This window comes from Giraffa tippelskirchi, chromosome 3, assembly GCF_054371585.1.
Source record: "Giraffa tippelskirchi isolate mGirTip1 chromosome 3, T2T-mGirTip1v1.2.pri, whole genome shotgun sequence".
Taxonomy (NCBI): Eukaryota; Metazoa; Chordata; class Mammalia; order Artiodactyla; family Giraffidae; genus Giraffa; species Giraffa tippelskirchi.
In genome coordinates, this window is record NC_137277.1 from 35,469,557 (window position 1) to 35,491,392 (window position 21,836).

Consider the following 21,836-nt stretch of genomic DNA (forward strand, 5'->3'; position numbering starts at 1 on the left):
TCTGAGCAACTTAACTGAACAGCTGCCTAAAGTTACTTCCATGTCCTCAGGGACTGGCTCCCGTCAGTGTTTGTCTTTTTACTCACAGTGTAGGATTTAAGACCTTGGGAAAATCACAATCCTGACCGTCACTTAGTAACCAGGTGCCCTTAGACAGGTCATACCACCTTTCTGAGCCTCCGTGTTATCCCCTGTGAAATGGAGGTATAATAGTGTCTGACTAATGAAGTTGTGAAGGGTATTAAACTTTCACAAGTAAAGCTCCTGACCCATAAGAAGCACCCAATAAAACATCACTCCTTCTTTTGCACATACACTCTGAAGGTGACCACATTTCTTTTTTTACTGAGAATATAGAAACCCAGGAGGAGGGCATGGCAACCCACTCCAGTATTCTTGCCTGGAGAATCCCCATGGACAGAGAAGCCTAGCGGGCTTCCAGGGGCCACAAAAAGTCGGACACGACTGAGTGAAGTGTCAAAACCTCTGGAACCAGCAGTTACGTATCCCACACTCGTACCTACTCCCAGGCCCATCCTGTCCTGCACTAATCCTCTTGCAAGTGCTCCTCCTCCCCCTCTCCAAAGGAATCCCTCCTTCTCTGCCTGGATGCATCTCCACCAGACACATGGCTGGGTTCCCTAGTCACCGCCTCCAGTGTCTCCTCCACTTACTCCTTCCTATGTGCTGGTTTTCTAAAGGTTTTTTTTTTTTTTTTTTTTTTAATGTGGACTATGGTTTTTAAAAAGTGTTTCATTGAATTTGTTACAATATTGCTTCTATGTTTTGGCTTTTTGGCCTAGAGGCATATGGGATCTTAGTTCCCGGTCCAGGGATCAAACCCCTGTCCCCTGCATTGGGAGACAGATTCTCTCTTTTTATAAAAAAAAATTATTTATTTATTTATTTTAGGCTATGCTGGATGTTTGTTGCTGTACACGGGCTTTCTCTAGTTGAGGCAAGTGGGGGCTACTCTCTAGTTGCAGGTTGCAGGCCTCTCGTTGCAGAGCACAGGCCATCCTTGTGTGTGCTGGGACTTCAGTAGTTGCTGCTTGTGGCTCAGATGTTGCAGCTGTATGGGTTCTAGAGCACAGGCTCAATAGTTGTGGTGAGTGGGCTTAGTTCTTGGATCAGAGATCGAACCCATGTCTCCTACATTAGCAGGCGGATTCTTTACCACTGAGCCAGTAGGGAAGGCCGGGGGACGGAGGCAACGGCAGATTCTTAACCTCTGGGCCACCAGGGAAGTCCCTCCTATGAATTGTTGATGGGCTCACAAAGGCTCACAACACCCCCACCTACCCAGCTTCCTTTCTGGCTACTGAAGGAACATCTTGTATAGTTATGTCATCACAGGGTGTGTCCTCTGGCCTTTTCTGGAAGGCACTGACTGCTGGAAGGACCAGTTTCTGGGACCGGCTCTGATTGGTGATCCATGATCATCCAGTCCAACTGCCTCAGTGTACATGGGTGTTGCCCCAGGCTTGGGCACCAGGGCCCAAGGAGACCACCAAGATGGAGCCCAGACTGGGGCCTTTTCTTCAAGAGCCAAGAAGTCCTCCATCTCTTGGGGGGCAGTGCTGAGGGTGAAGCGCTCAGTACTGGCCTCTCTTCTTCCACTGAAGTTGTCCTGGAGCCCTTTGCTGCCGGCCCTTCCTGTTGCTAATGTGGCCCCCTTGGGCTTTGTTTTAACTGGGGCCATGGCCTGCCCTGGCAGAAAGTGTGGCAAGAGCTCTGAGTGCCCACTTCTCATGGGGTAGAGGCTAAACCCTGGAGAGGGAGGTGACCTCAGGGGCCAAAATGGAAGACCTGTCAACATTATGCACGAGAACTCACGTGGCCCTAAATCAGGCAGGACGTTGACAGTAGTAATCTGGAAGTTCTGAGGGAGGCTCACAACTAAGGAGCAGACGGTCAGGGCTGAGAGAGCAGCCTGAGGAGAGGGTGTGCTAGCTGGGCTTGCTGGTGATGAAGAGAACAATGCTGCGGCAAGGCTGTAAATTGGATGACTATGAACATTTATTTGCTTGGCTTCTTGGTTTGGGTAATGAGGTAGAGTAGAAGGGAAAGCCCTTTTTGAACTTGTAGTCATGAACATATTTTAATCCAATAGACCAATATTTCATCATGATGAAAAAAATTAACAGAGTTTTGTGGTAGATGCATGTGTGGGTGTTCGGTCGCTCCATCGTGTCCGACTCTTTGCGACCCCATGGAATGTAGTCCACTAGGCTCCTCTGTCTGTGGGATTTTCCAGGCAAGAATACTGGAGGGGGTTGCCATTTCCTTCTCAAAAGGTAATTTCATTTGGCATTTTAGAAAATGCTGATTGTGTAACCCATTCATGAAATGCATCCTTAACTCTGGTGTAACAGGTGTTAAGTAAAACTTTTCCTGTGGCCACAGAATTAGAATTAGAGCCCTCAGCTAAAACTGTTAAGTTCTCAGTATTCCACATTCTAAAGAGAGAAACCCGGGAATTCTCTGGTGGTCCAATGGTTAAGACCCAGCGCTCCCAATGCAGGGTGCTCTGGCTGGGTTCCCTGAATGCTGCACAGTGCAGCCAAAAATAAAATAATAATAATAATAAAGAGAGAAACCAATAAATGACTCAGTTACTCTCACCTGCATCCCCATCCCAAGGGCTTTCTGAGAGTTTGTAGAATTGGCCCAGCCATAATCTTTACTCCCATTTCCTCCTCCCCAGGCTGCTGGGGAGCTGAACACAGGGAAAGAGGGAAAGAACCAGAATTGGTGGAAGCATCTGGGCTGAGGGCTACCCTTTTGCCAACAAACGCCAAGTGGCGACTTTCTGGAAGAACCATTTTTGGAGACTGGTGATGTCTTCGAGGGTGAGAGCATCTCCCTGTTGGCTGAACGGAGCTGGGCTGCAGAACCCAGAATCACAGCGAGCGGGGGCTGTGACGGAGGCAGTGGCAACCACCTGCCCAGTCCCCTCGTAGCCTGAGACGGTGAGAAAGAAGTCAGTTCCCACAAATCCTCATGGAGGAGGACAGCGGTCAGAGGGCGACTGAAGCTGGGGGCTGCCACAGGACACACAAGAGGCAATGGTAGCCAGAGAAGGGCGTGGGGATGCCAACCACTGCTGGGCTAAAGAAAGACCTGGCTGCTGCCTTCTGAGGGGTCTTCAATGCTGAAGAACTCTAGGGAAGCAGATCCCCAAGCCCCAGAGGACTGTACCTAGGATGGACCCAAATGTTGCAGGCACCTTCAGCCTGTCCAGCTTTTTTTGTTTTCGTTTGGTTGGTTTTTTGGTGGGGGGGGTCATGAGTCATGACTTGCTGGATCTTGGTTCCCCAACCAAGGATTGAACCCAGGCCCTCAGAAGCACAGAGTCCATACCACTGGACTGCGGGGAATTCCCAAGCTTATCCAACTTTGAAAGTCCTCTTTAAGAAGAAGAATACAAAATTGGGTAGTGGGGCTTGGAAGGGACTTGTGCAGGTGAGAGATTGTGAGGTTTCAGTTTTATTAGTTTTGTAGTGAAATCACTTCTGCACAGGTAGACAGGACAGCACCCCCAGACAGAGTCAGCTGCAGCCGAGCCAAAGCGAGACCAGGGCAATTTTCCCAGTCAGTCGGCAACCAGTTAAGCTTCTGCTGTATTCCTCCCTTGAAGAATGAGGGGGTGGGTATGGGTGGGGGATCCCAGGATCAAATTATGCCCCTATGTCCCCACTATGGGCTTCCCAAGGGATCATGAAGCAGGACTGACCGTCTGTGAGAGAAAAAACTCCAGGGTATTGTGAGAGGCACCCAGGGGCCCTGAGCCTGAATTCCTGAATGTGCTTCCTAATCCCAGGATTTGCTGGACCTGCGATGATTGACAAGGTTTTTTTCACCACTGGGAGCCTCAGTTTCTGTGTGTGTAAGATGGGTCGTGTGAGGATTAGAGGCTGTATATGGAGATGTGCTTTTTATTTATTTGTTAATTTTATTTATTTATTTTTGGCTACACTGGGTCTTGGTTGCAGTGCAGGGGCTACTCTCTAGTTGTGGTGCTCGGGTTTCTCATTGCAGTGGTTTCTCTTGTTGCAGAACACGGGCTCTAGGAGCATGAGGGTTTCAGTAACTGTGGCGCATGGGCTTAGTTGCCCCTTGGCATGGGGGATCTTTCTGGATCACAAATCAAACCCAGGCCCCCTGCATTGGCAGGTGGGTTCTCAACCACTACCACCAGGGAAGTCCTGGTGACATGATTTTTAGACAGTGAGATCTATGTTCCCTGTGACACATGGGTAAATGCCTGGAGGGCATGCCCTTCTCTGGATCCAGAGACCCAGACTCAGGGGTAGGTGATAAAGTACAATGTCCCCAGTGGAGGTGACAAAATGGCTTTAGTTTGAATGGGCAAGTCTCTAGACTGTGACAAACAAGCTCCTCTCTGTGGGAACCTCGCAGCTGTTCTTCTCCCCTGTTTCTCTCTGTACTCCCTTCCCCCTCCAGGAGCAGGGGGAACTGTCTGTCCCACTCTAACCTCCTTGTCAAGGTCTAGTCACTAACTCACAAGAATGTTGACAGGCAAGACACGCTGAGCTTAGAGACGTCACCTCAATCTCCTTTGCACTGTCTCCTCTGGGAGGGCAGGACCTGAAAGATTCCCCCTCATTCTCAGTGTTGAGTCAGCATGAGAGTTCTGACAAGGCTACCAGACTATGCACTCTCTCACCCCATGTCCCAACCTCTCCCAGGTTAGGTTCCCATAAATGGATTTTCAGGAATAGTCATGCCACAGGGAAGGGACGGGGCTGACTCCCAATGGAGTCAGGGCTTGAAGAGAAATATCGTCTCTGTCATCCGTCCTTCACTCCTTCCTCCTTCCTAAGCCAGTGCTTTTCCCCTTTGTGAATGTGTTAGTTGCTCTTTTGGACAGAGGCTCCTCTGTCCATGAAATTCTCCAGGCAAAAATACTGAAATGGATAGCCATTCCTTTCTCCAGGGGATCTTCCTGACCCGGGCTGAGTCTTCTGTATTGTGGGCAGATTCTTTACCATCTGAGCTGCCAAGAATGCTCCCTTTCCTTCCTGTTAAACCAGTCTAACCCCTACTGCTTTCCATAATCCTTTTGAGAAGTGTCCATCATCAGAAAACCCAATTCAATTTAGCTTAAGCAAGGAAAACAACTTGCTAGGCCATCATCCTCGAATAGTGGGATCTGGTTAGGCCCAGTGAGGAGCAGAGGCTTAAACAAGTGGCAGAGAGAAGGTCTGCCTGCTCCGATCCTATCATTGTGGTGGCAAGACCACTCAGCGTCACATCCTCTTGCGACGCTGCCCTCGGCTTCTAGCAATGTCTCAATGTGAAGCCTAGTTTGCCTGGCCTGGGTCACCCACTTTCCTTGAAGCAATTCCAGTGGCCAGAGGAATGGAATGATGGGACAGGACTGCATGGGGAGGTCTGAGTCAGTTCCACAAGGACTGAGAATGAGGCAATGATGGATGCCCAGCACACGGATGCTGGGAAGGCAGAACACCTAATGTCCTTTACGAGTCATCATGTCAGAAAAACAGCCTGGGATGTTGGGCTCAAAGAGAATGGATGACCAATGGACTGGTTGCACATGGGTGGCTTTGGGATGGTCTATCCTGTTCTAATGCCCCAGACTCTGGGAGGGTTGGAGGTAGGGTGTGGGTTGCTGGTGAGACCTTGTCCAGAGACCAGTGGACCTCAACTTCCCCATTTGGGGGCCCTGATCCTTCAGTCTTGGATTCTGGCTTCCATGGATCTCAGGTCTTGGCCATGGACAAGCTCTGTCTTTCTCTTCCTTCCTCTCTCCTGCCTCTGACCAAAGGATGAGGCCAGCTACCCATTTCCAGAGCCTCAGAGATCCTGGTCTTTTCTAGAAGCCTGAAAGTCCTGTGGCTTCCCTGCTTTGCCCCCTCAGAGCAGACCTCCTGAGCAGAGGGGCTCCTGTGGGGTTGCAGTCCTGAGATCACCTTCCGCTGCCTGGGCCATCTCTAGGGTTCACCCCATATCTGAAGTCCTCCCTGGCAATGCAATGCTAGGTTTGAACATTCCAGGGATGGGGGTGTTCAGATCACTTGGGCCAAAAGGACCACATACCAAGAAATGGAAGAAAGCACACCTTTATTCCAACCCCCACACTCCCAGGACCCAACACCACGGCATGTGGCCTGGTGTCCAGAGCACACAGTCCAGAAGATCCTGGTGAACATGGCCACACAACACAGTTCCACAGCCCCCAGAGGGTCCCTGGGGTCCACTGCAGGTGGGGGTGGGGAGCAGACCCCAGTCCCTGAGGAGCAGCATAGACAAAAGGTACCAGGTGAGCCCCAGGACGTGATGTGTTGTCCCAGCTACAGGGTGGGGACAGCAGCAGCAGCAGCTGTGGGAGATCCGGCTTCGGCCATCTTTGGTCCTGGCTACAGAGCCATCCTGAAGGCAAGGCCAGCAGTAGAGGTAGTGTAAACACGACTAAAGGTGAGGGGATCCTACTGGCCAAGCCGGGTGCTCTCTGAGCTGGGAGTTGCTGGGGTCCCAGGAACAACAGGGGTGAGCAGGTGGACAGGACTTGGGTCAGAGGGCAGTAGCAGTCTCAGAGACTGCCTGGGCCCAGAACAAAGGTTCCACGGAAATGGAGGAGAAAGACAGGGAGAAACTGCCAGGCAGAGAGAGGAGACTAGGAGCAGAGAGGAGACTGTGGCTTGATTGTTTCCCTCCTCCACTCCCACCAGCCCTCTGAGCTCTAGGGCGGGTGGTCCCTGAGTTCTCCAGACTGGGGGAGAAGGACAGGCCTCTCCGTTACCAGGCTCTCCCCAAGTCACTTGCATGGTTTCCTTTCAGACTGAATTCCCAGGTGACTCAGTGGTAAAGAATCCGCCTGCCAATGCAGGAGACATGGGTTTGATCTCTATGTCCAGGGATCCTCGACATGTTTGATCCTCCACGGAAAGATCCCCTGGAGGAGGAAATGGCAACCTACTCCGGTATTCTTGCCTGGAAAATTCCATGGAGAGAGGAAGCTGGCAGGCTATAGTCCATGGGGTTGCAAAGAGTCAGACATGACTGAGCGACTTCGCATGCACCTGAGAACAAGGCTAAGTTGACAATGGGAAGGAACTGGCTCAGCCCTGTTTGCCCCACCTCTGCCCCAAACAACATTCAGCCCCAGCTCATCCTCCTTCCCCTCTGGGGGGGTGCCCCACCCCAGCCTATACTCATCAATCCTCCTCTGCCTAACCCCAGGTCAACTCTTTCCTGAAGCTCCCCTGAATCACAGGCTAGTAACTATCCTAGGCCCCACACAGGTTGGGAGGAAAATAGTGGGAAGGGATGGGGTGGGGTGGCGCGGGAAGGAAGGAACAGGCAGGGGAGAGACAGCTATGTCCACATGTCAGGTCCAGCACCAGCAATGCAGAGCTGACCTTCAATCCCTGGGACCTAAGTACAGAGAAAATCTAAAGAGAGATGTTTCAGAATGTAGGTAATTTTAAAAATACTGTGTGTGTGTGCATGCATCAGGGTTTTAAAAAAAAGAAATCCTTAATTCAGCATCTCCGAACTTGGTTAAAAATGCTTTTTAAATTATACCATATTACTTACTATAGCAGCACCACCTTAAGTAACCAGAACCTGTAACTGCTGAATCTTAGGTTTCTTCCCCCTTCTTTCTCTGCCTTTAGGAAGGAGGGAAAGACCACTAAGTTTGTGGGTTTCACGAGTCAGACAAAGCAACCTTCAACTCCCAGGCTCATCCATAGTCCTAACATCAGCTACTCCAGGGTCCTGAGGTCTGATGTCTACAGGCACCTGACAGGTACATAAGAGGAGTTCAGAGAATCCTGAGGTCCTGGAGTCTATGGGAAGTGGTGGGCACTGTGAGAATGGGGACTGAAAACCTGGAGAGAGGGGTGGGGTGGGGAGATGGTTGCTCTTTAGCTCCAGCAGGAAGTTGCAGTTGCCTCTGTGTGGGGCTTTTGATTTCCGAGAAGAAGGAAATTTGGTAGACATTTTTACAATGGGGTCTCTGTTGATTTCTAAATGTTAGCTCAAGACAAAAATAAAACCATTCCAGTGGCCAAACAAGTGTCGAGACTAGCTTCTAGCCTGGTTCTTATGAAATCTTGAAATTCTGGCTTCCCAGGTGGTGCAAATGGTAAACTATCCTTCTGACAGTGTAGGAGATGCAAGAGACTTGGGTTTGACCTCGGGCCAGGAAGATCCCCTGGAGAAGGAAATGGCAACCCATGTCAGTATTTCTCAGCCACTCACTCTCAGCAATTCTGAGATTTTAGAGCTCCTAAGATCATTTAGTTCCATGATTCAGAAACTTTAAAGGAATTTTAAAGTTCCTTTAAAGGCCTTGGCATATGGGGAATACTCTCCATATCCCAGAAGGGATATGGAGAAGGAATACTCTCAAGGAACTCGGTTCAACTCTGTCAAAATGTAGATTCTGTTTCCATACAACGGGGCCTGAGATGCTGTATTGCTAACAAGCTCCCAGGTGATGTCACTGCTGCTGGCCCACCAACCACACTGTGTGGTGAGGACTGAGTCCAACCTTCCACCTAGGGAGTCCATCTGATGCTACTATCCCTGCTCACAGCTATCTCCAATTCTGCTCACACACTGCCAGGGACTGGAGGCTCACTACCTAGAGAGACAGCCTGAGTGGCTGCAGCTGCTGCTGACTTCTGCCAGGGTCTGAAGCCACAGTGAAGGCCACCCAGAGACCAACATGCCAAAGCCCAGGCTCTGGGATATCAAAGTACCACAAAAGAAACTTCAGCTAGAGACCCACCAGGATGGGATGGCTTGATGCTTGTGGCAAAGATCTAAGCAGGAAGGATTTTCCATCCAACTGCCTGCTCAGCAGCGCCCAGTTAAACAGAGAATACTACTATTTCCTGGGTGTTCTGGTTAGTAAAGGTTTGGTGCAGTTTGTTTACATTCCTTTCCCCAAAGCCAGGAACCAAGCTTTTTTTCTCTGCACTTGGGCAAGCTGTGTGGTGATGCCACCAAAGGAGCCAGTTTCTGACTGGTGGAGGATGGAGAAGGGAAGGACGCTTTAGGCTAAAGAGAAGCCCTGGAATCCTCAGGCCATATGACAACCCCTGCGCTGGTGGAATAGGAGGGCTCCACCTCCTCTGGGGTTGGGACATCCAATCCCAGATCCTCCTTCCTGGGACCTTCCTGATGGGCTCAGGGTCACTGGAGCTGCAGGCCACGTGCCCTGTGCCCCATATCCCAAGGCCAACCACTCAGAAGCCCAGCTGTCAGAGCTGGGGTGTGGAGAAACCACCTAGGGCACGCTTCATTTCACCACCGAAGGGGAACCCAGGCCCAGAGAGTGCATGAGGCTTTCTCAAAGTCACACAACTGGTTTGCAACCAGCTCTTGTAAAGGCTCAGAATCCTTTGAGGCAGAGCTGGACAGAAGTCACTGGTATTAGCCAGATTTTTGGTCACCTACAGCAGCAACGTTCAGGAAAAGGACCTTCCGGAATAATCCTGAGGGAAAGAGGAGGGTCTCAGAGGGAAATGGTGGACAGGGGTCGTGGGGATTCTCCTCTGTAGGGGAGAATCATGGATCAGTTTCCTGGAGGGCAGAAGGCTGGGTGTCTGCTGGAACAGAGCTCTGGAGTCAACAGTCAACTGGTCCTCTGGCGAATCCTAGGATCACTGAGTTCCAGAGGCCCAGAGGAAGGGCTTGTTAATACAGTAGGGGGAGAGGGGGTCAGAGTGAAAGTTCCAGAAGGTCATGTTTAAAGGTATTCCCAAGTCTGGATTCCTGGACCACTCCAGAGCTCCAAAACCAGAATCCCTGTGGCTGGTGCTTCCCTCCCAGGGGAAATGTCTGGGTTTAGGAAGCAGCCTGGGCCCACCAAGTCAGAGAAGGACTCCTGGCTTGAGTGGGAAGTTCTGCAAGCAGGCAGGGCTAGGTCTTCAGGTAGGGGAAGGGATGTCTGTCCTCCGGGAAGCAGGTGGTGGTCCCCGGGGGGAGAGGGGCGCAGTACCTTGTCTCAGATCCAGCCTCACTTCCCAGAAAACTGGCCTGGCCTCGCCTTCTCCAGCTTCTGGCGCCGATCAGGGGGTATTTCGTGCAGGCTGATGCCATGGTTGCTGGCCCTGTGGGGAAGGGAGAATAGGTGGTAGGAGGGCAAAATCCACGCCACCCTGCTTTGCCGGTGCGGTGCTGGGCAAGAGTGGGGAGAGGGGATGGAGGGAGCAACTCGGTCTTCATCCACGGATGCCGGATCCTCACCCGGGTTGCAGGTCCGGTGGTTTGGGGATGGGTTTGTTGAAGCCGCGTCTGCCCACCAGCCAGTACGTTTCCTCTGCGCCCTTGCCCTGGGGAGACAAGCAGGACGGGAGGGCTCAGGCAGGCTGGGGTGAGGGCCGGTGGCGCTCCAGGTCAAAGTGGAAGCGTGTCTTCCAGCCTGGCCTCACCTTCAGCTCCGTGCGGCCCCGCGCCTCAGTCAGGAAGCCCTCATTTAGGGCAGAGAGGATCTGCACGGTGCTCCTGTTCACGTGGATGCGGTAAGCTGGGATGGGGGGGCACCATGAGCTCGGGGGACACCCCTCCCGCGCCCCACCCCCACCCCCCCGCGCCCCAGCCCCCCCCCCCCCGCCCCGTCCGGCCCCGTCGCACTCACGCAGCCCGGTGGACTCCATGCGCGAGGCGGTATTGACCGTGTCCCCAAACAGGCAGTACCGGGGCATGGTGAGGCCCACCACGCCCGCCACGCACGGGCCTGTGAACAGGCGCAGGGTTGGCGGGCCTGCTGGCCCCGGGCGGCACCTAGTAGGGCTCAGTGGTCTTTAGCACTCCCAGAATCTCCACTGGCTCCCCAAAGACACCCTCTCAAGCCTGCCCGCCCAGTTACCATGGAGCTCCTGGTGTCAAAAGGTGGCTTCAAGACAAGTTCCTCCACCCCCACCCCCCACCCCCACCCCCGGCACCTCTCCACAAGTTTGCCTCTTATCTAGGAAAGCGGAGCCCGCACTGGGGAGAGGGGATGGAGTGCCCGGGGACAGGGGGGCCTGGGTGCGGGGATGGAGTTACCCGAGTGCAGGCCAATGCGGATGCGCACGGGCACTTCCGGCATGTGGCGCATGCGGAAGGTGCCCACTGCGCTGAGGATGTCCAGAGCCATGTTGGCGATCTCTGCTGCGTGCCGGTGTCCGTTCCTCTGGGGCAGCCCCGAGGCCACCATGTAGGCGTCCCCAATTGTCTCCACCTGAGGCCAGAATTCAGTACTGAGCCTCCCTCACCAATGCCATTGTCCCTGGTCAGGAGGCCTAAACTGGGGTGAGTGCAGAGATCCTGGGGGCCTTTCAGATGGGGGACTGAGCAGGGGACTGGCAGCAGAGAAAAGGAACAGGAGGGCTGGAAAGAGGACTGTGCAGGTGGACTTTGGATAGTGGGTCTGGGGCCTGAGCAGGAAGGGCTGGGGGCTGGGGAAACTGAAGGAGGGCTTGTCCCCTCCACACCCCACCTTGTAGACATCGTGGGAACCAATGATAGCATCAAAGAGCGTGTAGAGGTCGTTGAGCAGGTCTACCACTTCGATGGGCTCACTCATGGCTGAGATGGTGGTGAAACCCACAATGTCACTGAAATACAGTGTCACCTCTTCAAAATACTCAGGCTCCACAGGTGTCCCCATCTTCAGTGCCTCCGCCACAGACCTGGGGATGGCAGGTGGTGAGGTTACCTGGAGGCTGCCCTAGGCTGGCTGGACTCCAGCTGTCCTCCCCACTCATCTCTCCCCGTCGACACCCACGGAGGCAGCATCTGTGTGAGCAGCCGGTCTGTCTTCTGCTTTTCCAGCTCCAGCTCCTCCGTGCGCTCCCGGATCAGGTCCTCCAGGTTACTGGAGTACTGTTCCAGCATCCGAAGCATCGAGTCGATGATGTTCATTTTCCGGCCCTTGTTGATGCTCTTGAACTAGTAGGAGGAGGAAGCTGGTGGGGCTGCTGGGGACCTGGGCTGCCATGCCCCTCTCATGCGGCCATATTATGCCTGATCCTCTGTCTATACCCCCTTTCATCTCATCCTCATCAAGCCCACACCTCACCCTGTGCTGGGCACTGTGTTTTCACACATTATTTGGAGGTCAGCTGTTCTGTTAGTAACTGACAAGGCACTGAAACCAGCCCAGTCTTTGGACTCCCAAGCCAAGGGTCCTTTTCCCACAACAGGCCAAATACATACTCAATAAATATTATTTTAACTGAATTAAATTTTTCTCCCATCCAGAGCTCCATCTCCCACTCCAAAAGTCCCCAAAGTCCCCATTCTAACTCTGTCCCCACCAAACCCTTAGTCCTCAGGCAACGACTTAGGAAGTAGCCAGTCAGAGATCCTGCCAGCCTGCCTTTCAGCAGCCCTCCAGCCCCACCCCAGGTTTCTGGCAAGTGCCCAGCCCAGACTTTGCCCAGCCCAGCCCCTGACCAGTTCAAAGGTGCGGTCCATGGAGGGCCGAAGTTCTGGCTGCTCTGCCCAGCACTGTTTCATCAGCTGGATGCACTCCATGGGCGCCTGGTCTATGGACACGGAGGGCCGACACAGTGGAGGGGGGCTCTGTACCCTCTTCACCACTTCTGGAAGCATGAAGGGACCAAGAGAGGAGATGGACCAGAAGGGAAGCCACCTCTGACTCTGGCCTGATTGTTGAAGCTTGAAACGAGGGGACTGGAAATGGTCAGGGGTTCCTTTAAATCAGAGCTTCAGTAGATGAGGTAATGTAGTGAGGGAGGTGACTCTGGGAGCAACAAGAGGACCCTGAACCGTGGTGGGGGTGGGGCAGGGGACTGTAAGAGGTGTCAGGCAAAGAGGCTGCCTTATTTATTGCACATAAGAAAAACAGAGGTTAGATTGATCAAGTAGTTCTCTGTTTCCTGTCTGGTGGGCTCCAGTCCATGGGGTCATAAAGAATCAGACACGACTTAGTGACTAAACCACCAGAACCACCATAGATGATAATGTGGACTTGAACTAGATCCAGCTGCTCTCTTTCCCCTCTTCTCCTCTCCTGCTGTCTCCCTGGGGCCCCTAAGAACCAGACAGGAATGTGCTACTAGCCTTGGGGGGAGCAGGAGGGGTCCAGGATCAGAACAGAGGAAACCATGGGCGCTGAAATGTCGCCCCTCCCATCCTGATGCTTGGCTCTCCACTGCCCTGATCCTTCAGGCGCACATAAGTAAGTGTCAGTACCCAGCGAGTCTGGGTCTCTAGTCCCAACGCCAGGCGAGGGGCGGCCGTACCCTCGGCAGTGAGCTCCAGCATGGCGTAGGGGGCGCTGCGGCACACGACCTCCTGCATGATGATGCCCAGACTGAAGACGTCGCCGGCCAGCGTTCCCCGGCGCTCCAGGACCGGGTCTCGAAGCAGCTCCGGGGCTGTCCATAGCTGGTCTGAGGTCGGGGAAGGGGGCGTGGGCACGCGGAGAGCCGCGGAGGCTCTGGGGACACACCCGCTAGCCTGACCAGAAAGCCCAGACTCGCCCCCCACCCGCTCAACCTCTCAGCCTGTGTCCGACCTTACTGCCCGCAGTTATCCCCAAGAGAAACTACCAGAATACCAAAACAAGTTTCGGAAACAGCCCTGCCCTTTAGACAAAGGGGTCCCCAGAGAAGATGTGGTCCCTTGGAAACAAGCCTCACCATTAGGTAAAGCCCCACTTGAAGCGGGAACCCCAGCAGAGGCAGGAGCTCCGTCCTCAGGCACAAGCCCCACCCCCTTAACAAGTCCCCGCCTCCCTATCAAGTCCCGCCCCCCAAACAAGCCCCGCCTCCCCAGCCACGGAGTTCCTTCTCTTCGTCTCAGAGGTCACGAGACCTTTTCGGTCTCAGGAGTCGCGTCCAGTGGATGTGAGATGGAGAGAGTTCGAGGGAAGGAGGGAAGAAGAGGCGCTTGAAATAATGGGGACGCGGGGGATGCTCTTCCGCGCAGGAGGCAGCCGGGACGCCTACCCTCCGCGCTCGGTGGCTCCGGTAACACCCTCTGCGCCTCCAGCAGTCGCCCGTGACCGTGGTCGGTGACTTTAAGCACGAACCTCCCGTCCACCACGCAGTTCCGTGACTTCAGCCGCCCGTGGGCCACCCCTCGATGGTGCAGATACCTTATTCCCTGGAAAGGGTGGCATATAGGGCAGACTCAGCCCACACGGGTCCTCTGCTGGCTGCTCCCCTCTGCATCCCACCCACTCACCCCCACACGCACACCTTAATGAGGTCCAGGAGGAGGGAGGACTTGAACATCCAGTCCAGCTTTATGTCTCTCTGGGCGAGGAGGTCTTGGAGGGAGCCGCGGGCACAGTGCTCGGAGACCACAGCCAACACACCTTCCCCGGGGGCCGCGGGGCCGCCAGTTCCTCCTGCCAGGAAGAGCCCCAGGTAGAGGGCCACGTTTTCATGCCGGAGTTCCCGGATCTGCAGGGGGGTGGGGGTGGGGGTGGGGGTCAGTTAACAGGCATTTTCTGTCCTGGGAGCCAGGTGGATGGAGCGGAAGCTGTTATTCAGGTCTGGCTTTGATCGGAAGATGGGATAAGAATGGTGAGTGGAAAGGTCTACAGGGCATGTAAGGGGCTTCCTTCTACAGTAATGTCTCTCTCTGGAAAAGACAACATAGTCAAAGGCCACTGTTCAGACAATGAACGTGATTTTGGTTTTGTTTTTTTGGCCCCACCGCGAGGCCCGCGGGGATCTTAGTTCTCCAGGGCCTTACCAGCGCCGGCTGCAGTGGAAGCGTGGAGTCTTAATCACTGGACCACCAGGGAAGTCCCTGAACATGGTTTAACTTAAAAGTTATGAATGAAAAGACAACCTTGCCCTGGTAATCAGGACCCAGGCAGATTCTGATTTATTAACCGTAAGACTTTGAAGTTGCTGGGTCTTAAAGGAAAAAACTTGATGAAAGAGAAGCTCCTGGTACCACCCCCCCTTCTGATACAACAGCCCCTTGGGGGAGAATCAGGCAGACACTGCACTGCTTTCAGAAGTCACCAAAATGGCTTGTGCTGGGGACTCAGCACAGGGCCGCTCTGCTTGGTTACATCATTGCACCAGATATTTCTGAGACCCCCATCATGTTGTTTCCCAAGTTAGGGAAGGACTAAGCAGTCCAGCTGTATCCAAGAGGAGCCATCAACAAAGTCACACCCATCCAGGAGGACAGAGGCCCTCACCGTCTGGCTGAAAAAATGGGGGCTAGTGGGTGACTGGTGCCCTTGCTAGCTTTTCTTTGGTCCCACAAGGGGCTTCTTTTCATCTTAAATGCCTGTTATTAAATGGTGACCTAGTCTGTTGACTACTGGTAGTCCACTTAAGTCATTCTGCAGCTGTGACCCAGAGCTTCTGGGAGGCATCTGTGAAGGAGGCCAAGCCAGGGCTGTATGGTGTTAGGAGTAATGGGGGCATTAAGGTTGGAAGTACCAGAATAAGCCACTTTATAGCCTCCTTGCCAGTTTTCCACTTCCCTCAGTGTGCATCAACTGGGCCATACTGTACAAGCAGTCTGACAGAACTGGAAGCCCATTTATTTTCTGTCATTCACTCAACAAACATTCGCTGGGTGTCTCTAATGTTCCAGACACTGTGCTGGGTGCTGGAAACACAATGGAGGGGATAGAGAAAAAGTTCTCACTCAGCTTACAGTTCAGGGAGGGAGGAAGATAAGAAATAAGCCAGCACACAGGTGAACAGACGATGACAAATTATGATAAAAACATCTCAAAGGAAAGAATTAGTGTTGTAAGAGCATGATGGGAAACCTGCTTTAGAGAGGAGGGGACACTTCATTGAGAGCTCTTGGTCTCCCCCACAGTGGGGCCTACTTGGACTCAGCTGCAAAGAGAAGGCAACGAAGGAAGAAATGATGGCCACCCCATACCCCATCATAGACCCACTCCCACCTTGGAGAAGGCCATCTTGGTTGCTGGGCGGATAGCTATGTGCTGATCTCCTGGGAATTTCTTCAGCCAAACCCAGTCTCCCTGGAGCAGAGATAGGAGTAATAAATTTGGTTTCTTAAAACCCTATGGGGGCTTTCCTGGTGGCTCAGTGGTAAAGAATCTGCCCGCCAATGCAGGAGGCATGGGTTTGATCCCTGATCTTGGAAAATCCCACATGCCATGGATCAACTAAGCCCGTGTGCCACAACGACTGAGCCTGGGCTCTAGAGTCTGGGAGCTGCAACTACTGAAGCCCATGTGTCCTAGAGCCCATGCTCCACAACAAGAGAAGCCATAGCAATGAGAAGCCTGAGTACCACAACTAAAGGAGCATCAGGAGCAAGGAGCTTGATGTTTGCTCTAAATTTCCCTCCCTCTTGATTAGCCGAGCTCTCTTGGCTCTCCCTGAATCTGATCTCATTATCTCCCACCCATCCCACCACATTCAGATTTGCAGACTTCATAGTTAACGTCCTAATGCCCTCTTGTGACTTTCTTTTTTCCCCTCTAAGTCTTGCTATTCCAGAGAGGGATCTGATTGGGATAGAAATGCTGGGTGGGGTCAAGATGTGGGTCTGGCTTGAGTCAGAGACAGCCTTTTTTTTTAAGTCTTTATTGAATTTGTTACAATCTTGCTGCTTTTTTTTTTTGGTTTGTTTTTGGAGATTTTGTTGTTGTTTGTTTTTGGCCTCGAGGCAACTGAGATCTTAGCATTGGAAGGTGAATTCTTAACCACTGGACCACCAGGGAAGTCCCAGGCCTCCAGTCTTTAGGCCACTGTAATAGGCCTTTGAAAAGCCGTCACTTGGATGATGGCTAAGGGGAAATCCCCCAGCAGGAAGGCTTCCCAGATGCTCCCCTTTGAGGAGGAATACCTGAACCCTCTCAAGGTTCCCATCCTGGCCTCCTATCCCCATTTCCTAGGCTTGTCTCCAGGGCTAGAGCTCAGCCTGCCTGGGGATCGTGCTCACCTCATAGAGGCCAATGTTGGTGTAATCCGGGAGCTGGCTGTGGATGCTGCGAATATCTGATGTGCTGCGGGCAGCCAGACTGGTTCGACTCCCCTGGGCCACCTGGAGGATAGAGATCAAAGAACAGAGTCAAAATACACTGTGGGGTCAGAGTCCTGGGTTGAGGTCAGGTTGAGTTCTGGGGATTATAGAAGGGAAGGGAAGAAACCTTAATTAGAGAAGGTGATAATGACATTACTTCCCATGTACAGAATGCTTTACAGTTTACAAAGCAAACATATTCATTTTCTTGTTGGAGCTTCACACTGTCTCAGGAAAGTGGTCAGGACAGGGGCTGATACCCTCATTGCACACTTGAGGGGGCTTATCCCAGCGCTCAAACCTGGGACAGAGCGAAGGCAGAAAGCAGGCCTTCCCAGGTGGGGGCTGGGGTGAAGGCTGGCCCAGGCAGGGGAGAACAGCTGGCTCCTGGCTCCCCACCTCCCCCACCTTTCGAGAGTTGCCCCCATGCGGGTGGAGGAAGGTGATGTCGTCCAGAGTCAGGATGATCTTGTTGGGGCCAGAGACCATTTGGATGTGAAGCAGCCGGTGCCTGGTAGAGAAAGGAAGTCATCTTCGCCAATGGGCCAAGTCCGTGAGAGGAGGCCAATAAGGGGGTAATGCTGTCTCAGGCGAGGGCAGTCACCCTCAGATCACGCATTCCCTGGGACTCTGCCAGCCCTCCAGGCCTCCTTCCTTCTGCCCTTTTCCCTTCATCTACTCTTGAGTGGGCCCAGTCTGCTGCACAGTTGCCCATTTCTGGCAGGTGGAGAGCCAAGCACATCTACTTAGCTCACTCCCCTACTCACCTACAATAATGGGCCAGGAAGGCCCCAGCCAGCACCATCCCAACCACCAGGAGGAAGCCAATAAAGACGATGCTGGGCTCCACTCCTGGAGGGGCAGTGAGAGGAGAGAGGTTGGGGACCATGGCGGGGGCCAAAGGGGAACACCCTCTCTAGGGAGGTATGCGGTCCTGTCAAACCCTGCAGGCTCCAGGAAAGGGGGATGGATGCTCAGAACAGGATCGAGGGAAAAGTCATGGGTCTTGCAAAGGTGGAAGGGTGGTTCTTGGGAATGTTAGAAAGCTTCCAAAAGGGATCCAGGGGCTCTGCAATAGAGGGGTCCTGCACAAGTCAGGGGTCTCTGAGGAGGACCTGGAAGGGCCTCCAACAGGACTTAACGGTGAGAGTTCACTCTCACCATTTTCTGGAGGGTTCATGGTCACTGTCCCCATGGGGGCTGAGATGCTCGCCCTCACCTCCGTTGCAGATGGTGTCTGGGTCGAACCAACACGAGGGGTCAGGTCCAGGCCCCCGTCCACCTTTAGGAAAATGCACTGGGGTTCCAGCAGAGTGGAAGAAGCCCTGGGTAGGGTCTAGAACGTATGTGGTGAACAGCCGGTCCCCAGTGGCATCCGTGTCCAGTAGCACAAACGAGGGCTCCTCGGCTCCTCCCAGGGCCCCACAGAAGCCAGGGACCCGGGCATCCCAGATATGGTGGGCCACCGCCGCTCCAGACACCCAGCCGCCACCTGCGGCCGCCCGCGCTCGCGCCACGCCCCCAGCCAACAAGAAGACTGAGTCATAGATGGTGCCAAAGAGAGGGGATACCTGGGGAAGAAGGGTAGGGGCCTCAGGTTTCAGGGTCGAGGCCCATAAAAAGACAAGGACTTACTGTCCCTACTTATTCTTCTACTGGGCCCTTCAAGCTCTCTGTGAATTGACTGCACCTCCTAGTTAGTGGTTCCATATCCTTCCCATTGGCTCTCTTCCTCTCTCTCCATTGGTTCTCTCTTCCTCTCCCTAATTGGCTATCCCATCTCTTTTTGCCACTGCCCTTCCCTCTTTTCAGGATTCTTAAGGTCTTCTTATCATTCATTACTTCTGATTCCATCACCTACATCTCTTCTCTTTCCTCTCCTTTTGGTTGCCCTGCATATATTTTTAAAATCATCACCTATTATTCATCGAAAGCCTTCTTTGCTGTCTTTTGGTTGGCTTCTATTTTTCCTTCTTTTCTTTTCCCCAAGGCAACCACCTGATCTCATCGAGCTTCTCTATTATTCCCAGTTCCCATCTCGCACTAGGGATATATCAGGATCCAAGACAGAGTCCATATCTCAAAGAATCTAGTCCCTATCTCAAGGAATCTTTCATCTGGAGGGATGTTAAGGAGTGAGGGTAGGGGTAACTGAGGGAGCTGAGGAGACAGGAAAGAGGGCCCCAGCCCAGGCTGGGGCAGGAGGAAGGGGCTTCCAGAAGTGACCACCCCTCGGGGGATGAATCAGAAATACGTAGGGGAGTGTCGGGACAGGAGAGAGGGAACAGCACAGCCGGTAGCACAGAAGCAAAAGAGAAGACCACATTTGGAGAACCCAAAGGAGATCAGTCTGACTGAAGTTCAAGAAAGAAGAAAGAGAGAGGAAGACATAGACCTGATAAACCAAGTAGAGACCTGTATCTCTCCAGGGCGAGAGAAGCCACTGGGAGACTTTAAACTGGAGTGACACAGTCAGATCTGTGTCTGAAGTTTGATTGGATTGTTGGATGGAGAAAGGCCTGGGGTAGGTAAGAGTTGAAGTAGAGACCACTGGGAGATTTCATTTGGGAATTTGGACCAGAGGTGCTGTGGCCTGAACCAGGGGACTGACAGTGAGGATGGAGAAAGTAGATGGATTCAAATGGCTTTTGGGAAGCAAAGGTGACAGGACTGGATGTCTGGACGTCCAAGGAAGGGTTAGAGGAGTCAAGTGACTCCTAGGAGTCTCACTTGGGCAGCTAAGTGGCTGTGCTACTTACTGAGAACTGAATAGGGTGTTCCCCACCCTTTCCCTCGCCTCTCTTTCTTCACCTGCCCTCCATCCCATCTCATCACTGTTCTCAGGGAATCCTGAGTATTAGCTGCTTGTTGGGAATAAGCTGTGAATCTAAATGTTCATAAAAGCCCTTGGCTCCACCCAGGGACCTTTCTGGTTCTCATAGGATGTAAGGTCTCAAAAAGTTAAGATCTGAGATGAAGCCCCAGGGGAAACACCTCTGAACTGGGCATAGAGGCTGGATCTGTATTCCCCCTCCTTCTGGCTCTCTCGCTCTCTTTTTTTCTTTTTCCGGCTCTCTTTTAAGAACACCAGCTCTTTGTTAGAGGCTGTAGGTCATAGTCTGTTGGAAGTGGGTTTACTTTAAAGTAGGCTGCAAAAGATGTTGCACTATAGAGTTGGTTAAGAGTTTGCTCCTTGGGGCTGACTGTGAGAGGTCTCATTACTTACTCTCTGGAAGCAATTCCAATTCACTAAGACGCTCCAAGCAAGGCCAGAGCCTCTACATTACCCAGGACAGGGTGAGTTGCTGGTTCTTCTCTCCCTATACCTCCTCCCTCCCATTGACTGCATGCTCCTCTCATTCCATCTTTCTGTGCACTTCTCTTCCCATTGCCTCCAGCCTCCATCTCCCCTTTTGGCTATTCTCTGCTCTCTTCCCCCGGCTCTCTTCCCCTCTTCCCACTTCTTTGGTCCCTCTACCTGCTGCAGATTGAGGTCCGGGGGCAGCTCCCGGTGCTCTTGGGCCCTGCGCAGGCTGTCCTGCACGCTGCCTCCCAGGGGACAGTGACGCGTGAGGGTGAGCACCGCATCGTGGGCCTTGCGAAGCTGCGAGCTGTTGGCGAGCACCGCCAGGGCGTCAGGGCCTGGAGACAAGGCGTAGTGGAGCGTGTCGAAGGGCAGGAAGACCAGGGAACCGTCGGCCAGGCCCAGCTCCTCTGCAGCCTCCAGCAGGCAGCGTTGCTCCTCGCCGCCCAGCAAGACCGAGTGCATTACCATGATCACTGCTGCGGACACAGAGACCTGGCTAGGGGCTCTGTCCTCTTCTCCCTGGACGACCTATCCCCTGCCCTGCATCCTGCAGGGAAGCCTACCTCTGACTCTGGGCCCATCTTTGACCCTCCTCAAGGCCTCCCGGGCTCCAGACAGGTCGGAGGGCTCCATGGAGGTCACCAGGGCCACAGGCAGGCCCCTGGCCCTGAGCGCCGTTGAAAGTGCGCGTCCCGCCTCCACCCACAGGTCCTGTGGGGCGGTGACCAAGGCCACGTGCGCCCAGCGGAAAGCGCGCAGGAGGGCGTAGAGGGCATCGGCCGCGGGTGTCACCACCGGAGCCGTGGTGCCCGCTGCCCGCGTCCCGGGGCAGCCCCAGGGAACCAAGGCGACCCCCGCCTCCTGGGCTAGTAATTCCGCCGGCCGGCAAGCTGCGGGGTTCACCGGCCCCACGAGGCCCGAGACGCGGGTGAGCGCTGAGGACACGGCCCCCAGCGAGCCCGGCGTCCGGCACGGCTCGGGCAGCAGCGCGACCTCGAAGCGGGGGCCGCCCTCCAGGGCAGCCGCGTGGTTCAGGCGGGAGGCGGCCAGGCGGGCGGCCAGGTCCGGGCGGGCACGCGCGAAGATGGGGTCGCAGGCCCAGGGGCCCAGCACCCCCACTGTGAACACGGCCGAGAGGACGGAGCGCGGCAGGAACAGCAGCAGCAGCAGCAGCAGCAGCAGCAGGGGCCGCAGTCGAGGCTGGGGCCGGGGCGGGATCGGGGAAAGGCCGGGCGGAGACGGAGCCCACCGCGTTGGGGCGCAGAGTCCGGGACCCCAAAACCCACCCGGGAGGAGGGTGCAGGCGGTCATTGCCGGCTTCTGCGAGCACAAACCGAGCAGCATGAGTGGATGCGACCCTCAGAGCTCTCTTAGGGCTCTCCGCAACGCCCCCCCCTTTCTCAAAGTGCAATTAACCTGCGGGTTGTCTCTGCTTCCATAGCGTGCCCCCCGCCCCTGCGTGGACTTGGAATTCTACAGAGGGTCAGGGGTATAGCCTAGAAGTACTCCTGACCCCCCACCACCCCTGCTTTGCCCT

The 21,836-nt window shown here is 54.0% G+C and overlaps 1 protein-coding gene across 1 annotated transcript; it reads right to left on the reverse strand.

Moving 5' to 3' along the window:
* Positions 1 to 6,091: 6,091 nt before the first annotated feature.
* Positions 6,092 to 21,610, reverse strand: GUCY2D (guanylate cyclase 2D, retinal). The gene is made up of 19 exons (XM_081578481.1): positions 20,863 to 21,610; positions 20,471 to 20,775; positions 18,212 to 18,563; positions 17,760 to 17,844; positions 17,401 to 17,503; positions 16,912 to 17,013; positions 15,902 to 15,982; positions 14,214 to 14,420; positions 13,962 to 14,118; positions 13,254 to 13,403; positions 12,442 to 12,590; positions 11,771 to 11,934; positions 11,483 to 11,675; positions 11,050 to 11,224; positions 10,640 to 10,738; positions 10,434 to 10,528; positions 10,249 to 10,334; positions 10,001 to 10,112; positions 6,092 to 9,494 (listed from the first exon to the last, which is right to left on the reverse strand). The coding sequence occupies exons 1-18, from the start codon at positions 21,608 to 21,610 to the stop codon at positions 10,019 to 10,021; spliced, it is 3,345 nt and encodes a 1,114-aa protein (XP_081434607.1). The 3' UTR covers positions 6,092 to 9,494; positions 10,001 to 10,018.
* Between the last annotated feature and the right edge of the window lie 226 nt (positions 21,611 to 21,836).